General features: G+C 42.6%; 1 protein-coding gene across 1 annotated transcript; it reads right to left on the bottom strand.

The window, feature by feature from the left end:
• Window positions 1–2,819: 2,819 nt before the first annotated feature.
• Window positions 2,820–6,004, bottom strand: KCNE4 (potassium voltage-gated channel subfamily E regulatory subunit 4). The gene is made up of 2 exons (XM_055574803.1): window positions 5,933–6,004; window positions 2,820–5,384 (listed from the first exon to the last, which is right to left on the bottom strand). The coding sequence occupies exon 2, from the start codon at window positions 5,356–5,358 to the stop codon at window positions 4,852–4,854; it is 507 nt and encodes a 168-aa protein (XP_055430778.1). The 5' UTR covers window positions 5,359–5,384; window positions 5,933–6,004; the 3' UTR covers window positions 2,820–4,851.
• Between the last annotated feature and the right edge of the window lie 14,785 nt (window positions 6,005–20,789).

Genomic DNA, 20,789 nt, shown 5'->3' with positions numbered 1-20,789 from the left:
TCTTTCAGCCACCCAGAATATGGTGCTTTGTTATAACAGCTGGAATCAACTAAGAAAAGAGAGATGATGTTATTCACCATCTCAGAACAGGGAACGGAAAACCATTAAGGACAGAAAAAAGTAAGTATAGGTATTGATGTGATATTGTGTAATATTCATTGTATATTGATCTTTGAAGATTTTACAAAGATTCTTTGATAATGTTTCTTAGCAAAAAAAAATCAATGTATGAATATATTATTTACATTATAAGAAATCTTGCCCCATATCGAATGGAGCACAGGAAGTGCAAGGAGAAGAAAGATGGGGTTGTATGGAGTGTTGTGTGCACGTGTGTGTGTGTGTATGTATGTGTATATATGTGTGTGTGTGCAGTGAGCACATGTGTTCTCCCTGCGCCCTCTCCTCCAAGCTATGAACGTAGGCTGCTGTGGGCTCAAAGCTCGGTTGTCTGAATCAAGAACCAAATCCTAGCTTCCTAAAGTCTCCGTAATGATTCAGTGCCGTGGGGCCATGGGCTCCTTCAAACAAGTGACCTTGGCTGCTTATCTCCATGGTAACAGCTCACATCCCAAACTGTTCCTTCCTGTGGGAGGAAACATTTCAGAAACGGAGAAAGGCAGAACTGAACAGTGGTTTTTCTCTCTTATGACCCTTCTCCTTTGGCAAAATATGTCCTTTCCCTGAACATTGCCGTCTCCTGAGGAAACCGTGCACAGAAGAGGCGTTTTCAGCGACTTCATGTGCAGATGCATGCCCAGGATATATTTTAAAAAGTAGAAGCCTGGAGCTGCTTTTTTTTTTTTTTTTTTGGTTTCTTGTAAGCTTCATGCCACGTTCAGTTTGTTCAGTAGGATGCTTCACCATTCTTTTCAGTAGCAGCTGCCTAAAGAGGAAGGCCTGCTTGCCCTCACTTGGAAATACAGAGCCTCCAGGTCAGAGAGGATGGATACCTTTCCCAGAGCAACAGAGCAGCCTCTTCGGAACCCCTAATTTCATCCTGCGTCCAGTGGTCCAGCCCGTGCCTGAGCAGCTGGTCAATCAGCTGCTGTGTCTCCCTCCAACCTTAGACTCCACCTCCTGCTCCACAACCCACGATACTGCCTGATTTCCTTCAACAAGGTGCCTAGATTCTGGAAGAGATGATTCAGCAAATGTATGCTCTAAACCTAGGGTATTCATTGCATTGTAAGCTCCGTGTTCCGTCCTTTCCACAATGTCTAGGGTCAGAGCAGCATTTTACAGGATGGTAAATGACCGTTCTTCAGCTGAGCCCTGAAAGTGCATGCCTGACCACAAAACCCTCCAATTGCAGTTCTGAAATGTACCATGGGATCGACTTTCCAACCAGAATCACAGGCCAAGAGCACTCACGCCTTGGCCCAGCTTCAGCCTTTCCCGGTAGTTTTGATCCTGTGATTCTGCCCGTGGAAGAAATCTTTTTTTCTCTGCAGCATCCCTGTCTGACTTTGACGTACAAAGGTGTAATTAGAACAGCATGGAACAAGCAAGACGATCCATTTACCTCATCCCTAACATTTAAGTGCTTTAAAATATGGTTCTAATATCCTAGGTGCATGAGGCCAAATTCCCTTCTCCAGTTTCTCACATGCATGAGTAAATCCACACAGACTAAACCCCTTGGGTCTTAGGTTCTGCTTAGAAGTTTGTTTTTTTTTTTTTTAAAGAAAACAAATATTCCATTAAAACGACACAGTGTACTCCACATATTTTTAGGACAATTAGAGTTTAGAATTCCCTCTTCTTCCGCCCACGGTAAAAGCTTCTTTCCTTAACTGTTTCCTCCCCAAGAATGACATTAAGCTGGAATCAACTGAAGGGCTTCCTTGTCTTTTAAAATAATCTTCTCATCTTACATTGTCAAAGTACCTGCAGGTGGACTGAGACACTTGTTGTACCTTGACAAGGATCCAGGCTCCCCTGTACCTTGGCCAGATAAATCCTTTAGGGAGACAGTTATTTGTGAACACAGGGGAAGCATTTACTTCAAACAGAAAAGCCAAACACCTTGCACAAAACAGAGAAACAGAAAAGTGAGGCTATTCTCTACCATCTGCATAATTTAAGACAAGTCACTGGTTTGGGTAATTTTTCTTTAGCGTTTCTTACTATGTAAATACAAATTTAAAGGAGATAGGCTGGCTGTGCTCAACCTGGACCAGAGCTAAAGCAAGACCCCAGGGGAGGAAACTAGACAATCAGTCTTCATGAGGGCTGGAGGCGAGGGTGGTACTGGGAGAGGAAGGAGGACCAACCCCAACTCATGGCCTGTGTGCTTGGGTATGTTCTTAAGTTTGTGTCTATGTAAAACTCTGCCTCCCCATTATGTTTGTGTCCATATGAATGTATACACAACATCTATATATAGCAGCTCCTTGCCCATTTGTCTGTGCTGTTGCAGCCATGTGTGAATATTCGTCCAGCCAACATGTAAATCAAAGGTTTTCTTGCAACCAGGTTTGGAGCAACATCTTTGCCACAGTCACTATGTCATTCCATGTTCAAGTTCCAAGGCCCCATGACCACCAAATTGAAAAACAGAAGTGGATGTAAGACCCACGTGCAGCCTGCTTCTTATTCACTGCAAAGCATGGAAAAGCTTTCCTTCAAAGGAAGGAAAACCCCAGCCCTGCTCATTCTATGATTTAGGCAGAAATAAGATATGCTTTCATGTGAGTCTGATTTGAAAGATGACCCGGATTCAGAGATGGCTTGGAAAAATGCATCTGGGATGTCTTAGAAACTAGGAGTTATATTAAAGAATCAAAGAGAGAACTCATAACTTCCATAGGGAAAATGTGTTTTTTTATTTAAATTAAAAAAAATATCGTGAAAATTACAAACTGTTAAATACAGAAGACAATTTTATACAACTTAATAGAATAAGAAGGAAGTATATACATCACTTTTTAATAGGCGCAGATAGACTTGCACCAAACTTCAGGATTAAGCAATGGAAAATGTGACAACGCACATGTCCGTCGCAGTAAAGTTTCAGAATTCAAGTGATTCCAGGCAAGGGGCCAAACTCAACTTGGCTTCTTTCACCTTAAACAGCCCCCTTTGGAGTAAATCCACACTCTGAATTTTAAAGTGAACGGAGGGCCCTTTTCCCCCGCCAAACATAAATTTCCTCTAGCACTATGTTAAGGCGAGCTGATAAACCAGTCTCTACGCTGTTAACCCTTCCATGGGAACAGTAGTTACTGCTGTCTCCAGTCCAGGGAGATTGTGTTTGTTTAAAAAAAAAGTTTTATGTTTTTACTAGAATTAAATTTGACCTTTTGGTGTGTTTCTCTTCCTCCTTGTCTTCGAGGGCTCAAAGAGTCTGCTGCAAAGTGACTGACCACAGGAATACAGGGAGACATTAGCACGCATTCCTGAGTCTTTTCTCTTAGATGTCTCATTCCCTGAACCGGAGTGTTAACAGTCCACCACCCAGACAACTCGGCGGAGTAAAATATGGGATCTGCCTCTTGGATTCACTGCTGGGAAAGTGACAGCAGGGGATGGTGGGGGAGCCGCCCTGGATCTCCCAGTTACACGTGTTTTCGGTCACCAACTGCTCCTTTAAGTAAGCAGATCCTTTTGCAGACTACTGGCCAGTGAGGAAATAGTCTGTCCAAGCTTCCTCACACCAGGCCATGTAGGATTCATCACAGAGTCTTAAAATCTAAAGACATCCTCCCAGACCCCTGGGGATCTAGATGATCAGGAGTCTTAGGAAGGCAGTAAGTCTGTGGATGACATGCGCAGGACCACACAGCATATCAGAGTCTGGGCTTGGGATTCACAAACAGAGGACCCCCAACTCTGAACAATCTTGCCAGAGTATGCCCTTCTAAGTCTCAGCTACGTGACCAAATGCCATGTCGGGGAGGCCCACAGTATATCTTTTCCCAGCTCAGAAAACTGGGCTGGGAATAAAAAGCAGCAGCGGAGCTAACAGTTTGGCTTGGTTCAACCCCACCATCACCCCTTCTGGAAAGATCAGGAATATTCCCTGCACAGCCATTCGGAATGCAGGTTAGATTCTGGGGAAACCCTTCCAAAAAAAAAAAAAAAAGGTCATGCCAGCACATGATGCTGGATGGTCCCAGGTCAGAGTTCAAGGTCACAGGTTAGACAAAGGGTCAAGTAGCAGATTATTCTTATCATCTCAGCTCATGTTGACCGGTTTAAAAGTCGCCTGGTTTTCTCCTTACAGTAGGCAAATGGACCAGGTAGAGATCTCCAGCTTCCTCCCATCAAAAGTCCCCCTCCAACAAATATCCCCCTGCTCTATCCAGAAAGACCCCCTAAAAGAAGCTCTGTAACCTATGGTGAACTAATACCACAGGTTCACATTAAAGGCTCTTACAGCGAATCAGATCTAGAAGAACAAAGCTCTGGGCAAATTAGCAAACCGAAACTAGTCCCTTGGGACGCCCTAAGCCTTTGGCAGCCCTGGGAGTAGGCAGATGCTGCAGGAGTTACCCGGGGCATCCCCTGAGAGTACAATCGCAAGGACATCCCACCTGCCGAGTTCCGCACGGGAACCCCGCCCGCCAGGACCCAAGGAAAGGTACACACCACGCGTCTTCAGGCCTGTTTCAGCTGCAGGTCTACACCACAGGCATGAGGCGGACTCCAGGCTGCGGCTGGCCCCGTCTGAGCCTTGACCCCTACTACCACCACGACCACCCCACCCCACCCCCTATTCAGGGGCTTGCCGTGGGTCCCTTGGAAGTGGCAGTTGCCCTGCAAAAGTGAAACCCGATACGGAAAGTGTCCTTCCTCGCTCTAAGGGTGCTGGTTCATAGGGTCACCTCCAGAGGGTCCTAGGGGGTGCTAGGAATTCTGATGGATGTTCTCCGAGGACCCTTCGCTGCTTTCGTTGAGGGGGGTCTCAGAAGTCTCCCCCAGCTCATCGTCCGCCCCCTCCTCCTGGATGGTGAGGTGCACATCGGGCGAGGAGGACTCAGAGCTCACGCTGTCACCCTCCATGGAGCAGAGGGTGCAGGATAGGGCAGGAGCCACGCTCTCCTGCAACACATTCAGCATCGTGGGCGCCTGCACCGACCTCAGACCAGACAGCGTGGCCAGCGGCTTCATGGCCTCCCCCCAGAGCCGCTCCTCGTCCCTGTACAGCAGCAGAAGGCTGGCTTTCTTCTCCTGCCTCTTGGATTTCATGTAGCCCAGCGTGATCCCAATCAAGAAAATGCCGTAGAAGGACATGACCACCAGAACGTAGAAGTATTCGTTGCCGTGGCCGCTGCCGGATACGGGGGACTCTAGGGGGGCGCTGGGGGCTGCGGTGCCAGCGTCTGTGCTGTTCAGAGACTCCATCTTCAGCATTGAAGCTCAGCTCACACTGCCAGGAGCTGGGGAGAAAGCTGCAGGTTAGGACTCTCCCACCCGACCGCAGTTACAGAAAAGAGGGCAGCACCAGGTTTGCGGAACTATAGGATCAGAAAGGTTTACAGCTGCTACCTGGAGAAGTAACTCTAAGTCCCTCTTAGTGGTTAACAGGAGTCAGCTATGAGGACTGGGGTGCGCGGGGAAATGGGCACCGGGAGGTGGGAGGAAAAAAAAGAAGACTTTCATTTTTTTACATGTCCATCAAATTTTCATTTCATAAAGTGAACATGTGAAAGGCTTTGCTTCAATCAGTTTAAAAGCAAAAAAAAAAAAAAAATCCCTTTAAGACAGGGGTGCGGAGAGAAAAGAAATAAGGTCTGAATCCCTGGGAAACTTTTTGAGCTGATGGAGCAGAAAAAAAGAAAGTTTACTTTTCACTGCCAAGCATCAACCTATTTTTAATTCAAGACAAAACTGCCTTAGAAAAAAGGAAAGGAAGAGAAAACTGCATCTACAAATTGCCAGGAGTAGCCTTTCAAGTTTCTGAAGCAAAGTGGCATTGCTGACTTACCAAAAGCTAGCGAATTTGTCCCAAGTCCTGAATTCCTAAATGGTCAGGTCCAAGAGCCTTTTTCTTCCTGCGTGTGGGGCTCTGCGCTCTGACAATTCTGCCGCTGCTCTTGGGATATATAGTCAAGAAATGCATCGTCACGTGTTCTGGGAGGAAAATTTACAACAGAGGTTGGTCGTGGCAGAGTGAACAGTGAACTCACAGCACAGCAGTTCAACTCACTGAACTTTGCAGCTGTGAAAAGAAAAAGACTGGGAAGTGGGAAGAGCGTCCCACCCCCCAGCACCCAGCCAAAGTTTTCAGGTGGCCATGAAAAAAGGAGGAAAGAATGTGCCCAGTTGGAACTGTTCCCCCCAGACTCACTCTCATTGAAAATTAGTTCATGCTTCATCTCCCTCTGGGGAAATAACCGTGATGTCTATACAGGTTTTCAAAGACAGAAAGTCAAATACCTTAATTTAGATAAAAGACAGTTAGAGGCAAGTGCAGGATTTACTATCAAGGAACCAGGGCTTAAGTTTCAGCTCTTCCACTGACTATGCAAATATAATAAATCCTCCCCGAGCCTTTCCGCTCCTCAGATTCCTGAACTGTAAAATTGTTGGACGTTGGGGGCTTCAGTAGGTAAAATTATATGAACTGTGTGAGTTTTTGAGTCCCTGTCAGCTTGATCACTCTAAGACAAGGCTAGTGAGTGTGGTTTGCACTTTAAAAACACTGAGAGGTTCTGTCTTCTGCATCATAATCTCATAACACTCATAAATCTATTTTTTTAACAATAATGAATATATATCTTCCAGATGCTTTTCAACAGTCTATGTGAAGTGGAAACAGTTTACAGTGCAAGATACTTACTGTGGACAAATTTTTCTCCAGTTCTAGGGCACATAACTGCTCCTCCAGAGCATCACACAGAGACCATTCACACATCACTTTGCTGTCAAGGGAGGAGCAGGTCAGCGGAGGAGCAGGAATTCTTCTGATGAGCAACTGACCACAGTTCAAGCTTTTGAAACCTAGCAGACCCTGGGTTAAAATGATCACAGAGATCAAAATTGAAGACTTTGGTGTCTGTCCTTCCTCTCCCCAGGATGCTTACTTATTCTAAGAGGTTCTCATACTAAATTGAAATAAACCCAAAGGGATTCTCTGCACCCTCCCCCCTACCCCCACCCGCATTGTTCTGCAGCCTGTGAATTGCAGCCAGACTATTGTGGGGAATCAACTCTAGAGAAAACATCTCTTGTGGTCTTGCTGTTGTTAAATTGAAGCTGAAGGGAAACATGGTACCTTCCCTCTGCTCCAGCGGGAAGCTGGATACATACACATGCATATATATATCCCAGGCACTGGGACTTTCACTGCTGCCACTGGCTCTAATTCTATTTGGACACCTGTGGAAAGAGCAGAATGGTGAGCACATGCTCTGTTTTCCCCACTGGTCTACTCACCCTGTGGTTTGATCTGTGCTCACCCATAAGTCTTCAGCTGACTCTCAAGTATCAACAGGCTGACCATTCCAACTCCAAGATCTTCCATACACAGGAACTTGGCTGACATCCATAAGGACATCCTCACAGTTACATCTACTTCAAAAGTGCCACAACTTCCTTGGCCAAGGCAGACATGGCCTCCTCAACCTGTACTTGTCATAAGTACCTGAAGGCTTTCTCCTTCAACTCTGCTTACAGTGGTTTGCCAGGGACATAAGAACAAGAGAGACCCATAAGAGTGTTGCCTGTTGATGCCAGTAATGATGCTTATGTACCTTGGGATATATGAGATAGGTAATCACCCAGGGATGGCCCAAAACTGCAAACTGGAAGCTTTAAGACACAGAGAGGAGATTGCAGGGAGGGTTACCAGATTTACACAGCAAGGAAGTACGAAGTCTGGTGCCAGCAAGCCAAACAGAGACTGCAGTTTCAAACAAAATAAATCTTCAAAATCAAGCCAACAGTCCCAAAATGGTAAAACCAAGAAAAGACGTGGATGAATCAAGAATGACGTCCAAAGGATAAAGCAATCCAGAGACACAGGAAGAACAAAATCCATTGCAGGTGTCAGGAAGGAACAACCCAGATGAATTTCTTCTGGAGGCCTGCTTGGTGGCCCTGCTTCTTCTGGGACCCTAGGATGACTCCTGCATATGTTTCTCTTACAGTTAAATGATGCAAGCACAGCCCTTAGTGCCATATGCTCAGTCTATGCTTTTTGTTGTCATTGTTGAGAGGGTTGCCAACAGCTTCAGGTTGCTTCCTAATGGACACATGCTTGTCTCTGTATTTTTCATCATTGCTCTCTTCTCTCCCACCAAGAATGGAATTTAGATGAAGCGCTTGCAACCTCATAACACAAGTTTCAGTCTTCTCTCCAGCCCTCACTCATAACAATATTATGAGAATTATGGCTGTGAATAATGACATAAGCAGTAAGGGAGGAAGGGAAAGCATATAGAAAGTGCACTCTATCAGGGAGAGGATGGGGAGGACACAAGAATTATTGATTACATCTACTTTATACCACAGTATCAAGAAGACAGCAATATTAAAGAAACAAATCCATTTTGCAAATATTTTCTCCTAGTCTGTGGCTTCCCATTTTCTTAGCAGCGTCTTTTTGACTAGCAAACATTTCTTAACACGGATGAGTCCACCTTATCAGATTTGTGCTTTTTGTTTTCTAAAAAAAAAATTGGTATAACCCAAAGTCACAAAAATTTTCTCCTGTTTTTCTCCTCAAAGGGTAAAGTTTTAGCTCTTACATTTAGGTTTATGATCCATTTCAAGTTAATTTTTGGACATGATGCAAGGTATGAATCAAAGTTTATTTTCTTTTTTTGTATATAGATGTCCAATTGCTCCAGCACCACTGGTTGAAAACATCACCCTTTTCCCATTGAATTATATTGTGACTTTTGTCAAAAATTAATTAAGCACTTAGTTGGTCTACTTCTGAGTTCTTTAGTCTGTTCTTTGGATCTATCCTTGCATCCGTGCTGTACTCCTTTGATAAATCCATTTTGAACTGGGATTTTTCATGAGTCTAAGATACGCTGCAGCCCATCCCTAGATGAGTGTCTGTTGTGAACCAGGCATCGGGAGAGACTTTGCTTACTTCAACCCTGTTAGTAAGTATCACTATAACTGTTCCATAAATAAGGAAACTGAAGGTCAGAGACACTAAGTAATTTGCTCAAGACCACCTCATTAGTAGTAGAGTCAGGGGGCTTCCCTGGAGGCTCAGTGGTAAAGAATCTGCCTGCCAATGTAGGAGACAAGGGTTCAACCCCTGGTCCAGGAAGATCCCACATGTTGTGGAGCAACAAGGCCCATATACCACAACTACTGTGCCTGGGCTCTGGAGCCCGTGAGCCGCAGCTACTGAAGTCCATGCACTATAGAGCCTGTGCTCTGCACCAGGAGAAGCCACAGCAATGGGAGGGCTTCATACCCTAAGTAGACAGTAGCCTCCACTTTCCACAATGAGAAAAAAGCCTGTGCAGCAATGAAGACCCATCACAGCCAAAACAAATAAATTATATATATATATATATACATATAATTATTAAAGTATTAGAATCAAGATTTGAACCCAGATCTCCACAATTATAGAACCCATTCTCTGTCTACTCTTCTTTGCTTCACTTGATGGGAACCAAGAGAAGAACTGAGAAAGAGTAGAAAATCAAAGAAAGATATTTTTTCAACTCCTTTTGAGTCTTCATAAAACTTTTTAAAAAAGTGAATTCCTCAGATTCAATGCAATCCCTATCAAATTGCCAATGGCATTTTTCACAGAACTAGAACAAAAAATTTCACAATTCATGTGGAAACACAAAGGAGTCTGATTGGCCAAAGCAATCTTGAGAAAGAAGAATGGAGCTGGAGGAATCAATCTTCCTAACTTCAGACTATACTATAAAGCTACTGTCATAAAGAGAGTATTCTACTGGCACAGAAACAGAAATATAGACCAATGGAACAAGATAGAAAGCCCAGCGATAAACCCATTCACCTATGGGCAACTTACCTTTGACAAAGAAGGCAGAATATACAGTGAGGAAAAGACAGTTTCTTCAACAAGTGGCACTGGGAGAACTGGACAGCTACATGTAAAAAAATAAAATTAGAACAGTTCCTAACACCATACACAAAGATAAACCTAAAATGGATTAAAGACCTAAATGTAAGACCAGAAATTATGAACCTCTGAGATGAAAACATGGGCAGAACACTGTATGATATAAATCACAGCAAGATCCTCTATGACCCACCTCCCAGAGTAATGGAAATAAAAACAAAAATAACCAAGTGGGACCTAATTAAACTTAAAAGCTTTTGCACAGCAAAGGAAGTTATAAACAAGGTGAAAAGACAACCCTTAGAATGAGAGAAATAACAGCAAATGAAACAACTGACAAAGGATTAATTTCCAAAATATACAAGCAGTTCATAAGCTCAATACCAGGAAAACAAACAACCCAATCAAAAAGTGGGCAAAAGACCTAATCAGACATTTCTCCAAAGAAGACATAAAGATGGCTAATAAACACATGAAAAGATGTTTGACATCATTCGTTGCTAGAGAAATACAAATCAAAACAACAATGAGATATCACCTCTCACTGATCAGAATGGCCACCATCAAAAAATCCACAAATAGTAAATGCTGGAGAGGGTGTGGAGAAAAGGGAAGCTTCTTGCACTGTTGGTGGGAATGTAAATTGATACAACCATTATGGAATAAGGTATGGAGATTACTTTAAAAAACTAGGAATAAAACTATCATATGGCCCAGCAATCCTACTCCTAGGCCTGTACCCTGAGGAAACCATAACTGAAAAAGACACATGTACCCCAATATTCATTGCAGCACTATTTACAATAGCTAGGACAAGGAAGCAACCTAGATGTCCATTGACAAATGAATGGATAAAGAGGCTGTGATACATATATACAATGGAATACTACTCAGCCATAAAAAGGAATGCATTTGTGTCCGTTATAAGGAGGTGGATGAACCTAGAGTCTGTTATATAGAATGAAGTAAGTCAGAAAGAGAAAAACAAATATCATATATTAGCACATATATATGGAATCTAGAAAGATGGCACTGATGAACTTATTTGCAGGGCAGCAACGGAGACGTAGACATAGAGAACAGACTCATGGACACAAGCGTTGGGGGAAGGAGAGGCTGGGATAAATGAAGAGAGTAGCATGGAAACATATACACTATCATATGTAAAATAGATAGTCAATGGGAATTTGCCATATGACTCAGGGAACCCAAACTGGGGCTTCTGTAACAACCTAGAGGGGTGGGAAGGGGTGTGAGGTAGGAGGAAGGATCAAGAGAAAGGGGCCATGTGTATACCTATGAATGATTCATGTTGATGTATGGCAGAAGCCAACACAATATTGTAAAGCAATTATCCTTCAATTAGAAACATTTTTTAAGTGAATTCCTAGATGGCCAGATACTCAAAATTAAATGCAAACATGCAATGATAAAATGTTTCCTCCAATTCTGTGAGGCTACACTAACCTTGGCATGTTCTGGAAGTTATCATTGAGCTAACAATACCTTTATCTTATATCCATATTTTCCATAGTGAAATAATTTCCCTTTTGTTTATATATACGGTAATTTCTAGTCTTGTTTTGATTTTTTTTTTTTTCCAACTCCATCCTCACACACAACTTTCTCCAGAGCTCTGAGTTTTTAAATTTCCTGGTAACGTCATTTTCACCAGATGACCCCAGGGTCCCTGACCACACATCTCTGAAATCATGTTAGCAGCTTCTGTGACTAAACAAACTCCGTGCTGGGATAATAGCCCAGCGGTGGATCTCATCAGATTCAACGTAAGTCTGGAGTCCAGAGATCTGACCCAGTTCAGCCCCACCCATGCTACGTGACTGGCTCAGTTGCATAATTTCTCTGTGTTTCAGTTTTAGCCCCCTTAAGCCTGTCAAGAGTAGGATAATTAATTGTTTTAAGATACTCAAAAATGTCCCATAATCCATGTGGCTGTCCCCATCCTGAGTGGACAGTAACGAACAGAGCAGAACAAGATGTGAGATAATAGGGCTGCTGGGCTGGTGGAGTGTTACAGAATGAAACTCTCAGAGCCCACCATCATTTTGCTTTTCCCAGAAACCCTTTCTGGAAAACTCTGTCTGGGAAATCTTGCTATGGTCATTCCTTCTAATGCCCTGAGTCACCCTCCCTACCCACATATTTTCTAGCGTTTCTAGCACTTGAAGTAAAACAGGACTGGGTGTCTTCTAGTATTTGAGAAGACCTCCAGAGCTTCCTGGTGACTCAGTGGTAAAGAATTTGCCTGCTAATGCAGGAGACACAGGTTCGATTCCTGGTCTGGGAAGATCCACATGCCATACAGAGCAACTAAGCCTGCGCACCACAACTACTGAGTCTGGGCTCTAGAGCCCATGCACCACAACTACTGAAGTGCCCTGGACCACACACTCCACAGCTAGAGACGAGCCCCCGCCCACCAAAACTAGAGAAAAGCCTGTGCAGCAACAAAGACCCAGCACAGTCATAAATAAATAAAATTATAATACAATGCTTAAAAAAAAAGACCTTCAGACTCTCCTCAAAAACCAGCTATGCCTGAGGGTCTTGAGGCTGTAAGCAGTCCTGCTTGGACCTCACCCGAAAGAGATTGAGATGAAAGAACCCAGAACACCTAAAAGTCAAGAGTGTCTGGTAAATTTGCCATTAACGTGCCTTTGCTATTTAGCATTCAGACTTTTTTCCCCACCTGATATTTATTTAACACACACTTGCCCAAAATGTCTGAGAAACTGCTCTAAGGACTTTACAAATTGTGTCTTATTTAATCTTCCTGAAACTTTTAGGCGATGGGCTTTCTCATCATCCCTATTACACAGATCAAGAAACTGAGGCACAGAGTGCATGGAGTAGATTGCCCAGCATCACACAGCTGGCTTGTGGCAGAACTGACATCAGAACCCAGGGCTGAAATTCTGAACCCAGAGTCTTTGGTTCTAACCATTAGACCATGTGGTCCCTGCTACCTAAGGAGTTTTTGCGCTGTGTGCTGGAACTGGAGTCAGTGAAAGAAGAGACAGACAGAGAGTAAGTCTAAGTGTTCCCTACAGCCCTCAGCCTGCTGGACACAGAGGACCTGGGTCATTTCCACGCCTGGAAAAGTCAGAAGGGGACTATGTTTGGCATATGCTCTGGAAAGAGTCTCCTGAGTTAGGGAAGCCCATGCTTTGGGAGTTCATCGGATTTGGGAGTGTTTCCCCAAATAGTGTGCACACAGGAGGGAGTACACAGCCTGGAGATATGACTAGTGCCTGCCCAAGATGGCAGCCCAGAGGCTAAGGAAGGAGATGTGTTCCCCATATCCAAAAGAAGTGCCTGGTATAGGGTCAGAGGTCATAGCCCTGCCTACCAATGGCTCCCAGTCTGCCCAAGGCCCAAGGGGTGAGGGGGATCGTTGAAGGGGGAGGTGACGTAGCAAAAGAAGCTTCAACTCTAAATGACCTTGAGGAATTTTGACTGTGATGTGGGAATGAACGCTTTAAATTACTGAACTGAGGCAGTTTGGGGAAACTCGAGCAGCTAGGGGATTTTTATTACCTAAGAGTGACCAGAAAAATTGTGGGATCTGGCCCCAGATTTCCATCACAGGGCAAGGGAGAAACTGGTCCTAGAAGAGGAGTCTGAAGAAGCTGTGGGACTCAACATAAAGGCTCGTTTATGATGACATCCTGCAGGTCCTGCTTGTTTATCATAAGATTACGTGTGCAAAACGCTTGGATCTGTGCCTGGAACTAGCATGAGTTCATTTATCATAAATACTAAACAATGTTAGAAAAATACAGACAGATCTTATTTGGGGAGCTCCCTGGAATTATCCATCTTAAATTTCAGTTGAAGAACCATAAGTGGCTGTTCACTGTTTTATTCCCAGCACCTAGACGGGTACTTGGCCCACAGTAGACGTTCCAGAAATATTTGCTGAGTGAATAACTGAAAGAAAGTGCTAAGTACTCTTCACAGACTTTCTTATTTAATTTGCACAAGAGCCCAAGAGGGCACTATGAGCAGAATTTTATAAATGTGGAGCATGGGACCCAAAAAGGTAAGTAACTGTTCCTGCTCACACGACAGGACATAGCAGAGCAGGGAGGGACCAGCCTGCCTCCTATTGAAATCTCGCCAGGCACGTACTCCTTTCCTGGGACACACACTACTCAGTGCTTGTTGGTCACTTCCTCTGACCCCAGCTAATAAAGAGGTCAGGACAGGCTTCAGAACATGATGGAAAAAGGGTGCTAATAAAGGGCTTTGGGGATTTCAGTTGAGGAGGGCAAAGCTGACATTCTTTAAAAGAAAGGTTTTGAAGCCCTTAAAAGATTTTGTTTTTCTTTAAAAAAAAAAAGGGGGTTTAGTTGTATTACAAAGCTGTGTTAGTTTCTGCTGTACAATGAATTAAATCAGCTATATGTAAACATATATCCCTCCCTTCAAAGACCTCCCTCTCTGACCATCTGTTCTATTCAGATCACCACAGAGCACTGAGCTGAGCTCCCTGTGCTAAACAGCACGTTTCCACTAGCTACTATTACACACGGTAGTATATATATATGTCAATCTTAATTTCCCTATTCAGCCCACCCCACCTCTGTGTCCATCCATTGTTCTCTATGTCTGCATTTCTATTCCTGCCCTGCAAATAGGTTCATCAGTACCATAGATTCCATATATATATATAAAACAGTAAATATATTTGTTTTTCTCTTTCTGACTTACTTCACTCTGTATCACAGACTCTAGGTCCATCCATGTCTCTGCAAATGACCCATTATCATTCCTTTGGTTGAGTAATATTCCAATGTGTATTCTTACACCTTCCAAATACCAGACTATCAGAAGATAACAAAGAACCCAATAAAAACTGAGAGGTGGACTCTAGCTAATAAAACAGTATTGTATACTTAAAAGTGGCTGAGAGTAGATCTTAAGCATTTTCACCACACACACAAAGTTAACTATGTTACTTATGTGAGGTGATAAAAGTGTAAAGGGAAAGTCGCTCAGCTGTGTCCGACTCTTTGTGACCCCTGTGGACTATAGCCTGCAAGGCTCCTCTGTCCATGGAATTCTCCAGGCCAGAATTCTGGAGTGGATAGCTGTTCTCATCTCCAGGGGATCTTCCCAACCCAGGGATCCAACCCAGGTCTCTTGCATTGCAGGCAGATTCTTTACCAGCTGAACTACCAGATGTGTTACTTACCTTGCTCTAATGTGTGTATGTGTATCAAATTATCACCTTGTACACTTTAAATGTATATAATCATGTGTGTGTGTGCACATGGTCAGGTGTTACTCACTTGTTGTGTCCGACTCTTTGCAATCCCGTGGACTGTAGCCCACCAGGCTTCTCTGTCCGTGGAATTCTTCAGGCAAGAATACTGGAGTGAGTTGCCATCCCCTCCTGCAGGGGATCTTCCTGACCCAGGCAACAAACCCGGGTCTCCTGAATTGCAAGCAGACTCCTTACCGATTGAGCCAGCAAGGAAGCCATGGTCAGCCCTGTCCAACTCTTTGTGACCCATGGTCTGTAGGTTGCCAGGCTCCTCTGTCCATGGAATTTTCCAGGCAAGAATACTGGAGTGTGTTGCCATTTCCTTCTCCAGTATACAATTATATTTGTCAATTATTCCCCAGTAAAGTTTAAAAAATTAAATGAAGAGATGAAACTGGAATCTAGTGCAACAGGAAACCCAAGGCCATGAAGAATATTCTTCATATTCTGCCACAGCCATGACTATACGAGCAGTCAGGGTCCACTCAGCTCATCAAGGAGAGCTCACCCAGTGATGGCAGGCAGGCAGGCTTTGCCTATTTGGTCACAGCTGGGACCCAAATATACCAAAGCCAGCTTTTCACATACAGTAACAATTGGGAAGAGTTGCACACATCTTTCTATAAGTGACTGAGGAGAAAGAAGGCCTGGACACTAAATGGTTGAGAGAGAAGCCTTCCTTCTGAACTCAGCAAATACTTTACTCCTGTGCATAAGCAGGAAGCAACATCTGAAAAGATTATCCATGATGAACAGTGAGCATGAAGAGAGGAGAATGTAGCCCCATCCTGCCAGGGGAGTCCTGGAGAGTGAAGAAATCATGTTGTAAGATGAGTAGACTCAGAGACAGATGTCTCAGCTTAATAGCCCCAGAAATTTCACCCAAACCCATGTCATGGTCCTGGCCCCACGCTCCACTGTGCATAACCCAGATTAATGATATATTCATTTGGCCTATATCCGTTCATTTATTTATTCACTGATTCATTTAGTCAAATAAACTACATATGTCCTGCCACCTCAACCAATACATATTTCATAAAATTAAATGATCAAAATGACAACAAAAAAGTGATTGATTGCAAAGATGTAAGTCAAAATAAAGAGTGTTGCACAACAGTGGCTGGCATTGGGCTTTGTCAGGTCCTAGTTTCCTGGTTGAATAATGCTGACTTCCTCTCTGAACAGGACCAAACACTTGTTTACAGTGAAATCACACTCCAGCTCCCAGCATTGCAGACATGGGGCTGGGATCTCAGAGTGCTAGATCGCCATGGCGCTCCTCGGGCCTCCAGCGATTGCCTAGCGTGAGAGCAGTCAAGTTCTGCCTTGCTATGACAGTATGACCAGCAACACAAGCCCAACCTCCAGAAGGCCAGGCCCTTAATGCAAGTCTCCTGGGAAAGGAACTCCTTTTTATTTTTTTCAATAAGAAAAAATATCTGAGGCTCATTTGAAACTGTACTCTATGCCTTCATTTCTGGTGTAAAGAGTTAAGTTTCTCCTTAGGAGTAGGAGGGCAAATTTTACCTCTTGCATCAGTCTTAAGAAAAGATTGGTTAGATTATCCAAGCCACCTAGGCATACGAAGAAAAATAATAGTCACTGTAGCAGCAAGGAATGGGGAGAAGAGCAACATAAAAACACAGTTTCTGGAATCAGATGCTTGCACTTGAGTCCCACTTCCTGCTACTCACCATCTACATGGCCCTACGCAATTTATTTAACCCATCTGTGCCTTGATTAAGGTTGCTGTAAGGAATAAATTATGGGCTTCCCAGGTGGCACTGTTGGTAAAGAATCCACCTACCAATGCAGGAGATGCAAGAGATACGGGTTTGATCCCTGAGTGAGGAAGATCCGCTGGAGGAGGAAATGGCAACCCACTCCAGTATTCTTACCTGGGAAGTCCCATGGACAGAGAAGCCTGGCATGTGACAGTCCATAGGGTCACAAAGAGTCAGAAACCACTGAGCACAAATAAGGACTAAATTAGATCATGTATAAGCACTTTGCACATTGTCTGGCACCTACTAAGCACTCCAAAACTTATCTATTATTATTAGTCTCAACCAGGGCAATGTGCCTTTTTTTTAATTGACATTTCCACCACATAAAATTCCTTTTAAAGTGTACAATTTCATGGTTTTTAACTTATTCATAATGTTTTGCAACCATCATGACTATCTAATTTCAGAACATTTTCATCAAAAACAAACGTCATACCCAATACCAGTCACCCCATTCCTAATCCCCACAACCACTAGTCCTCTTTCTTTCTCCATGAATTTGCCTATTCTGAACATTTCATAGAAATAGAATCTCACAGTGTGTAGTTCTTTGTGACTGACCTTTCACTTAATGTCTTCAAGATTTATCCTTGTTGTAATATATATCAGTACTTCTTTCTTTTACAGCTGAATAATATTCCACTGTACAGATATACCACATGTTGCTTATCCCTTCATCAATAGATGGATACTTCGGTTATTTCCACTTTATGTCTACTATGAATAATGTACTATAAGTATTTATGGATAGATTTCTGTTTGAACATATGTTTTCAATTCTTTTCAGTATATACCTAGGAATGGAATTACTGAATCATATGGAAATTCTACGTTTAACTTTCTGAAGAACCACCAAACTGTTTTCCACTGAAGCTACCCAGCTTTCCATCCCTACCAACAATTTTTAAGGGTTCCAGTTGCTTTACATCCTCATTAATGCTTGTTATGTTTCTGTGTTTGATTATTACAAACCTAGTGGTTGTGAAGTAGTTTTTCACTGGAGTTTTGATATTCATTTCCATAAAGACTAGAGATATTTAGCATATTTTATATGCCTATTGGTCATTTATTTATCCTCTTTTAGAAATATCTGTTCAAGCTTTTGACCATTTTTTAAATTATTTATTTTTAGTAGTTAGTTTTGGCTGCTCTGGGTCTTTGTTGCTGCACATGGACTTTCTCTAGCTGTGGTATGAAGGTTCTTATTGATGTGATTTTTCTTGTCTCAGAGCTCAGGCACTACGAGTGTGAGCTCAAGTAGTTGCGGCTCGAACGAAGGCTTAGTTGCTCTGAGGTATGTAAAATCTTCCCAGACCAGCCCATGTCCCCTGCATTGGCAGGCAGATTCTTAACCACTGAACCACCAGAAAGTTCCTGCTCACTCTTTAAAATTGGGTTCTTTCATCTTTTTATTGTTGGGTAACAACTCTTTATACATTCTGGATGATAAACCCTAATCAGGCATCTGATTTGCATAATTTTCTCCCATTCTGTGAGTTGCTTTTTCATATTCTAGTTAGTGTCTTTCATGCACAAAAATTTTTAACTTTGAAGTCCAATTAACCTGTTTTTCCTTTTGATGCCTGTGGTTTTGGTGTCATATCTAAGAAATCGCTGTCTCATCCAAGGCCACAAAAATTTACACCTGTATTTCCTTCCAAAATTTTATAGTTTTAGCTCTTACATTTAGTTCCTTGATTCATTTTTTAACTTTTGTATATGGTGTGAGGTAGATGTTCAAATTCATTTTTTTTTTAATCTAAATATCCACTTGTCCCAACACCACTTGTTGAAAAGACTATTCTTTTCCCCATTGAATGGGCTTGGTGCCCTTGTGGGAAATCAAATGACCATAGATACATGGGTTTAATTTGGGGTTCTCAATTTCATTCCATCCCATTTGTCTATGTATTTAACCTTATGCCAGGACTATATTGTTTTGAATTCTGTGCCTTTATAGTAAGATTTGAAATCAGGAAGTATAAGTCTTCTAACCATGTTCCTCTTTATTAAGATTGTTTTGAATATTCTGGGTCCCTTGTAATTTCATGTGAATTTTAGGGAATTAACTTGTCTATTTTGGGGGGGAAAAAAGAGAGTTGGAATTGTGATAGTGATTGTATTGAATCTGTAGGTTATCTTAATAATATCAAGTCTTCCAATCCATGAACACAAGATGACTTTCCATTTATTTAGCTCTTCTTTGATTTCTTACAACAAGGTTTGTAGTTTCCAGTGAAGAAGATTTTCACTTCATTTGGTAAATTTATTGCTAAGTAATTTATTCTTTTTGCTCCTATAGTAAATGAAATTGAGTTTTTTGTTTTATTTTCATATCATTCATTGCTAATGTATAGAAATACAATTAACTTAATATACCATTATTATTCCTGTAATCATGTTGGATTTTTTTATTAGTCCTAACAAGCTTTTTTTTATAATATCTTAGATATTTCTATATGTACAATCATATAATCTGAAGCTAGAGATTTCTTTACTTCCTCCTTTCAATCTAAATGATCTTTGTTTCCTTTCCTTGGCTGAATGTTTGAGGGTTTTTTGTTTACTAAATTCTCCGGATTAAATCTGTACCTTCTGTAGTCTTTGTCATGTATGGCCACTAAAGTCTCTACTCAGCTAATGACTGGGCAGAGATTTATATTCTTAAAGTCCTAGAACCAATAAATTTCCTGCACTTTACCATAGGGTTCTGTGTGCATGTTGGGTCACACATGTAACACTCAGACCAACAATTTACAACTCTGCCTTAGCCTTCACTTCTTACTTGCATGAAGCCTAAGAGTCAGTCAGAGGTGACAGTTTAGGGTCTCTTCAGGTCTTTCCTGGGCTTGCCCCTCCTCCATTCAGTTTCTACATCCCTAGGAATATGCCTGGAGAATCCCAGGGACAGGGGAACTTGGTGGGCTGCCGTCTATGGGGTCGCACAGAGTCGGACACGACTGAAGCGACTTAGCAGCAGCAGCAGCAGGAATATGTGCGAGCTTTCCAAAGCCTCTATGAACATCTCATTCTTTCCTTTTTCCTCTTTTAAGTTTTCCTTTCTGTTGGATTTTTTGGTAAGTTTATTATTTGCCCAACCATTATCACTGCCTCAGGCAGTCACAGAGTTAATCAGTTGCCTGTAATTGTTTCAACAAGTACTTCTAGACAAAAGGCTTTTCTCACTGGACAAGCCCTAAGTCAAGAAACTAACAACAGCCTTGAAGACTGTCTCCCAGGGAACAACCAGAAAGGTAAAACAATGCCAATTCTCTAGAAATTTTGTTTCACTCAATTGCTCCTTCTGGTGGCTGCCAGACTACTAGAATTCAGTGTGACTTGATTTTCAAGCTGTTAATTTTTAAAGCTATTGCACTAGTGAAGAAGATGATGGGGGAAAGGCAACTTAAAATATCATCAAACTTGCTGTTCTGCTGCCACTGCTGCTGTTTAGTCACTAAGTTGTTTCTGATTCTTTGAGACCCCGTGGACTGTAGCCTGCCAGACTCCTCTGTCTATGGGATTTCCCAGCAAGAATACTGGAGTGGGTTACCATTTCTTTCTCCAAGGGATCTTCCCTACCCAGGGATTGAACCTATGTCTCCTCCTTGGAAGGCAGATTCTTTACCATCTGAGCTACCTGGGAAGTCCCTTGCTGCTCTAGTGAAAGTGTAAGTCACTCAGTCATATCCGA

The sequence above is a fragment of the Bubalus kerabau genome, chromosome 3 (genome assembly GCF_029407905.1).
Source record: "Bubalus kerabau isolate K-KA32 ecotype Philippines breed swamp buffalo chromosome 3, PCC_UOA_SB_1v2, whole genome shotgun sequence".
Taxonomy (NCBI): Eukaryota; Metazoa; Chordata; class Mammalia; order Artiodactyla; family Bovidae; genus Bubalus; species Bubalus kerabau.
Note: the sequence above shows the minus strand (reverse complement) of the source record. Positions and strands in the feature narration are given on the sequence as shown.

What these genes read in the sequence shown, in the direction of transcription:
- KCNE4 (XM_055574803.1), bottom strand. Translation starts at nt 5,358, where the DNA reads ATGCTGAAGATGGAGTCTCTGAACAGCACAGACGCTGGCACCGCAGCC.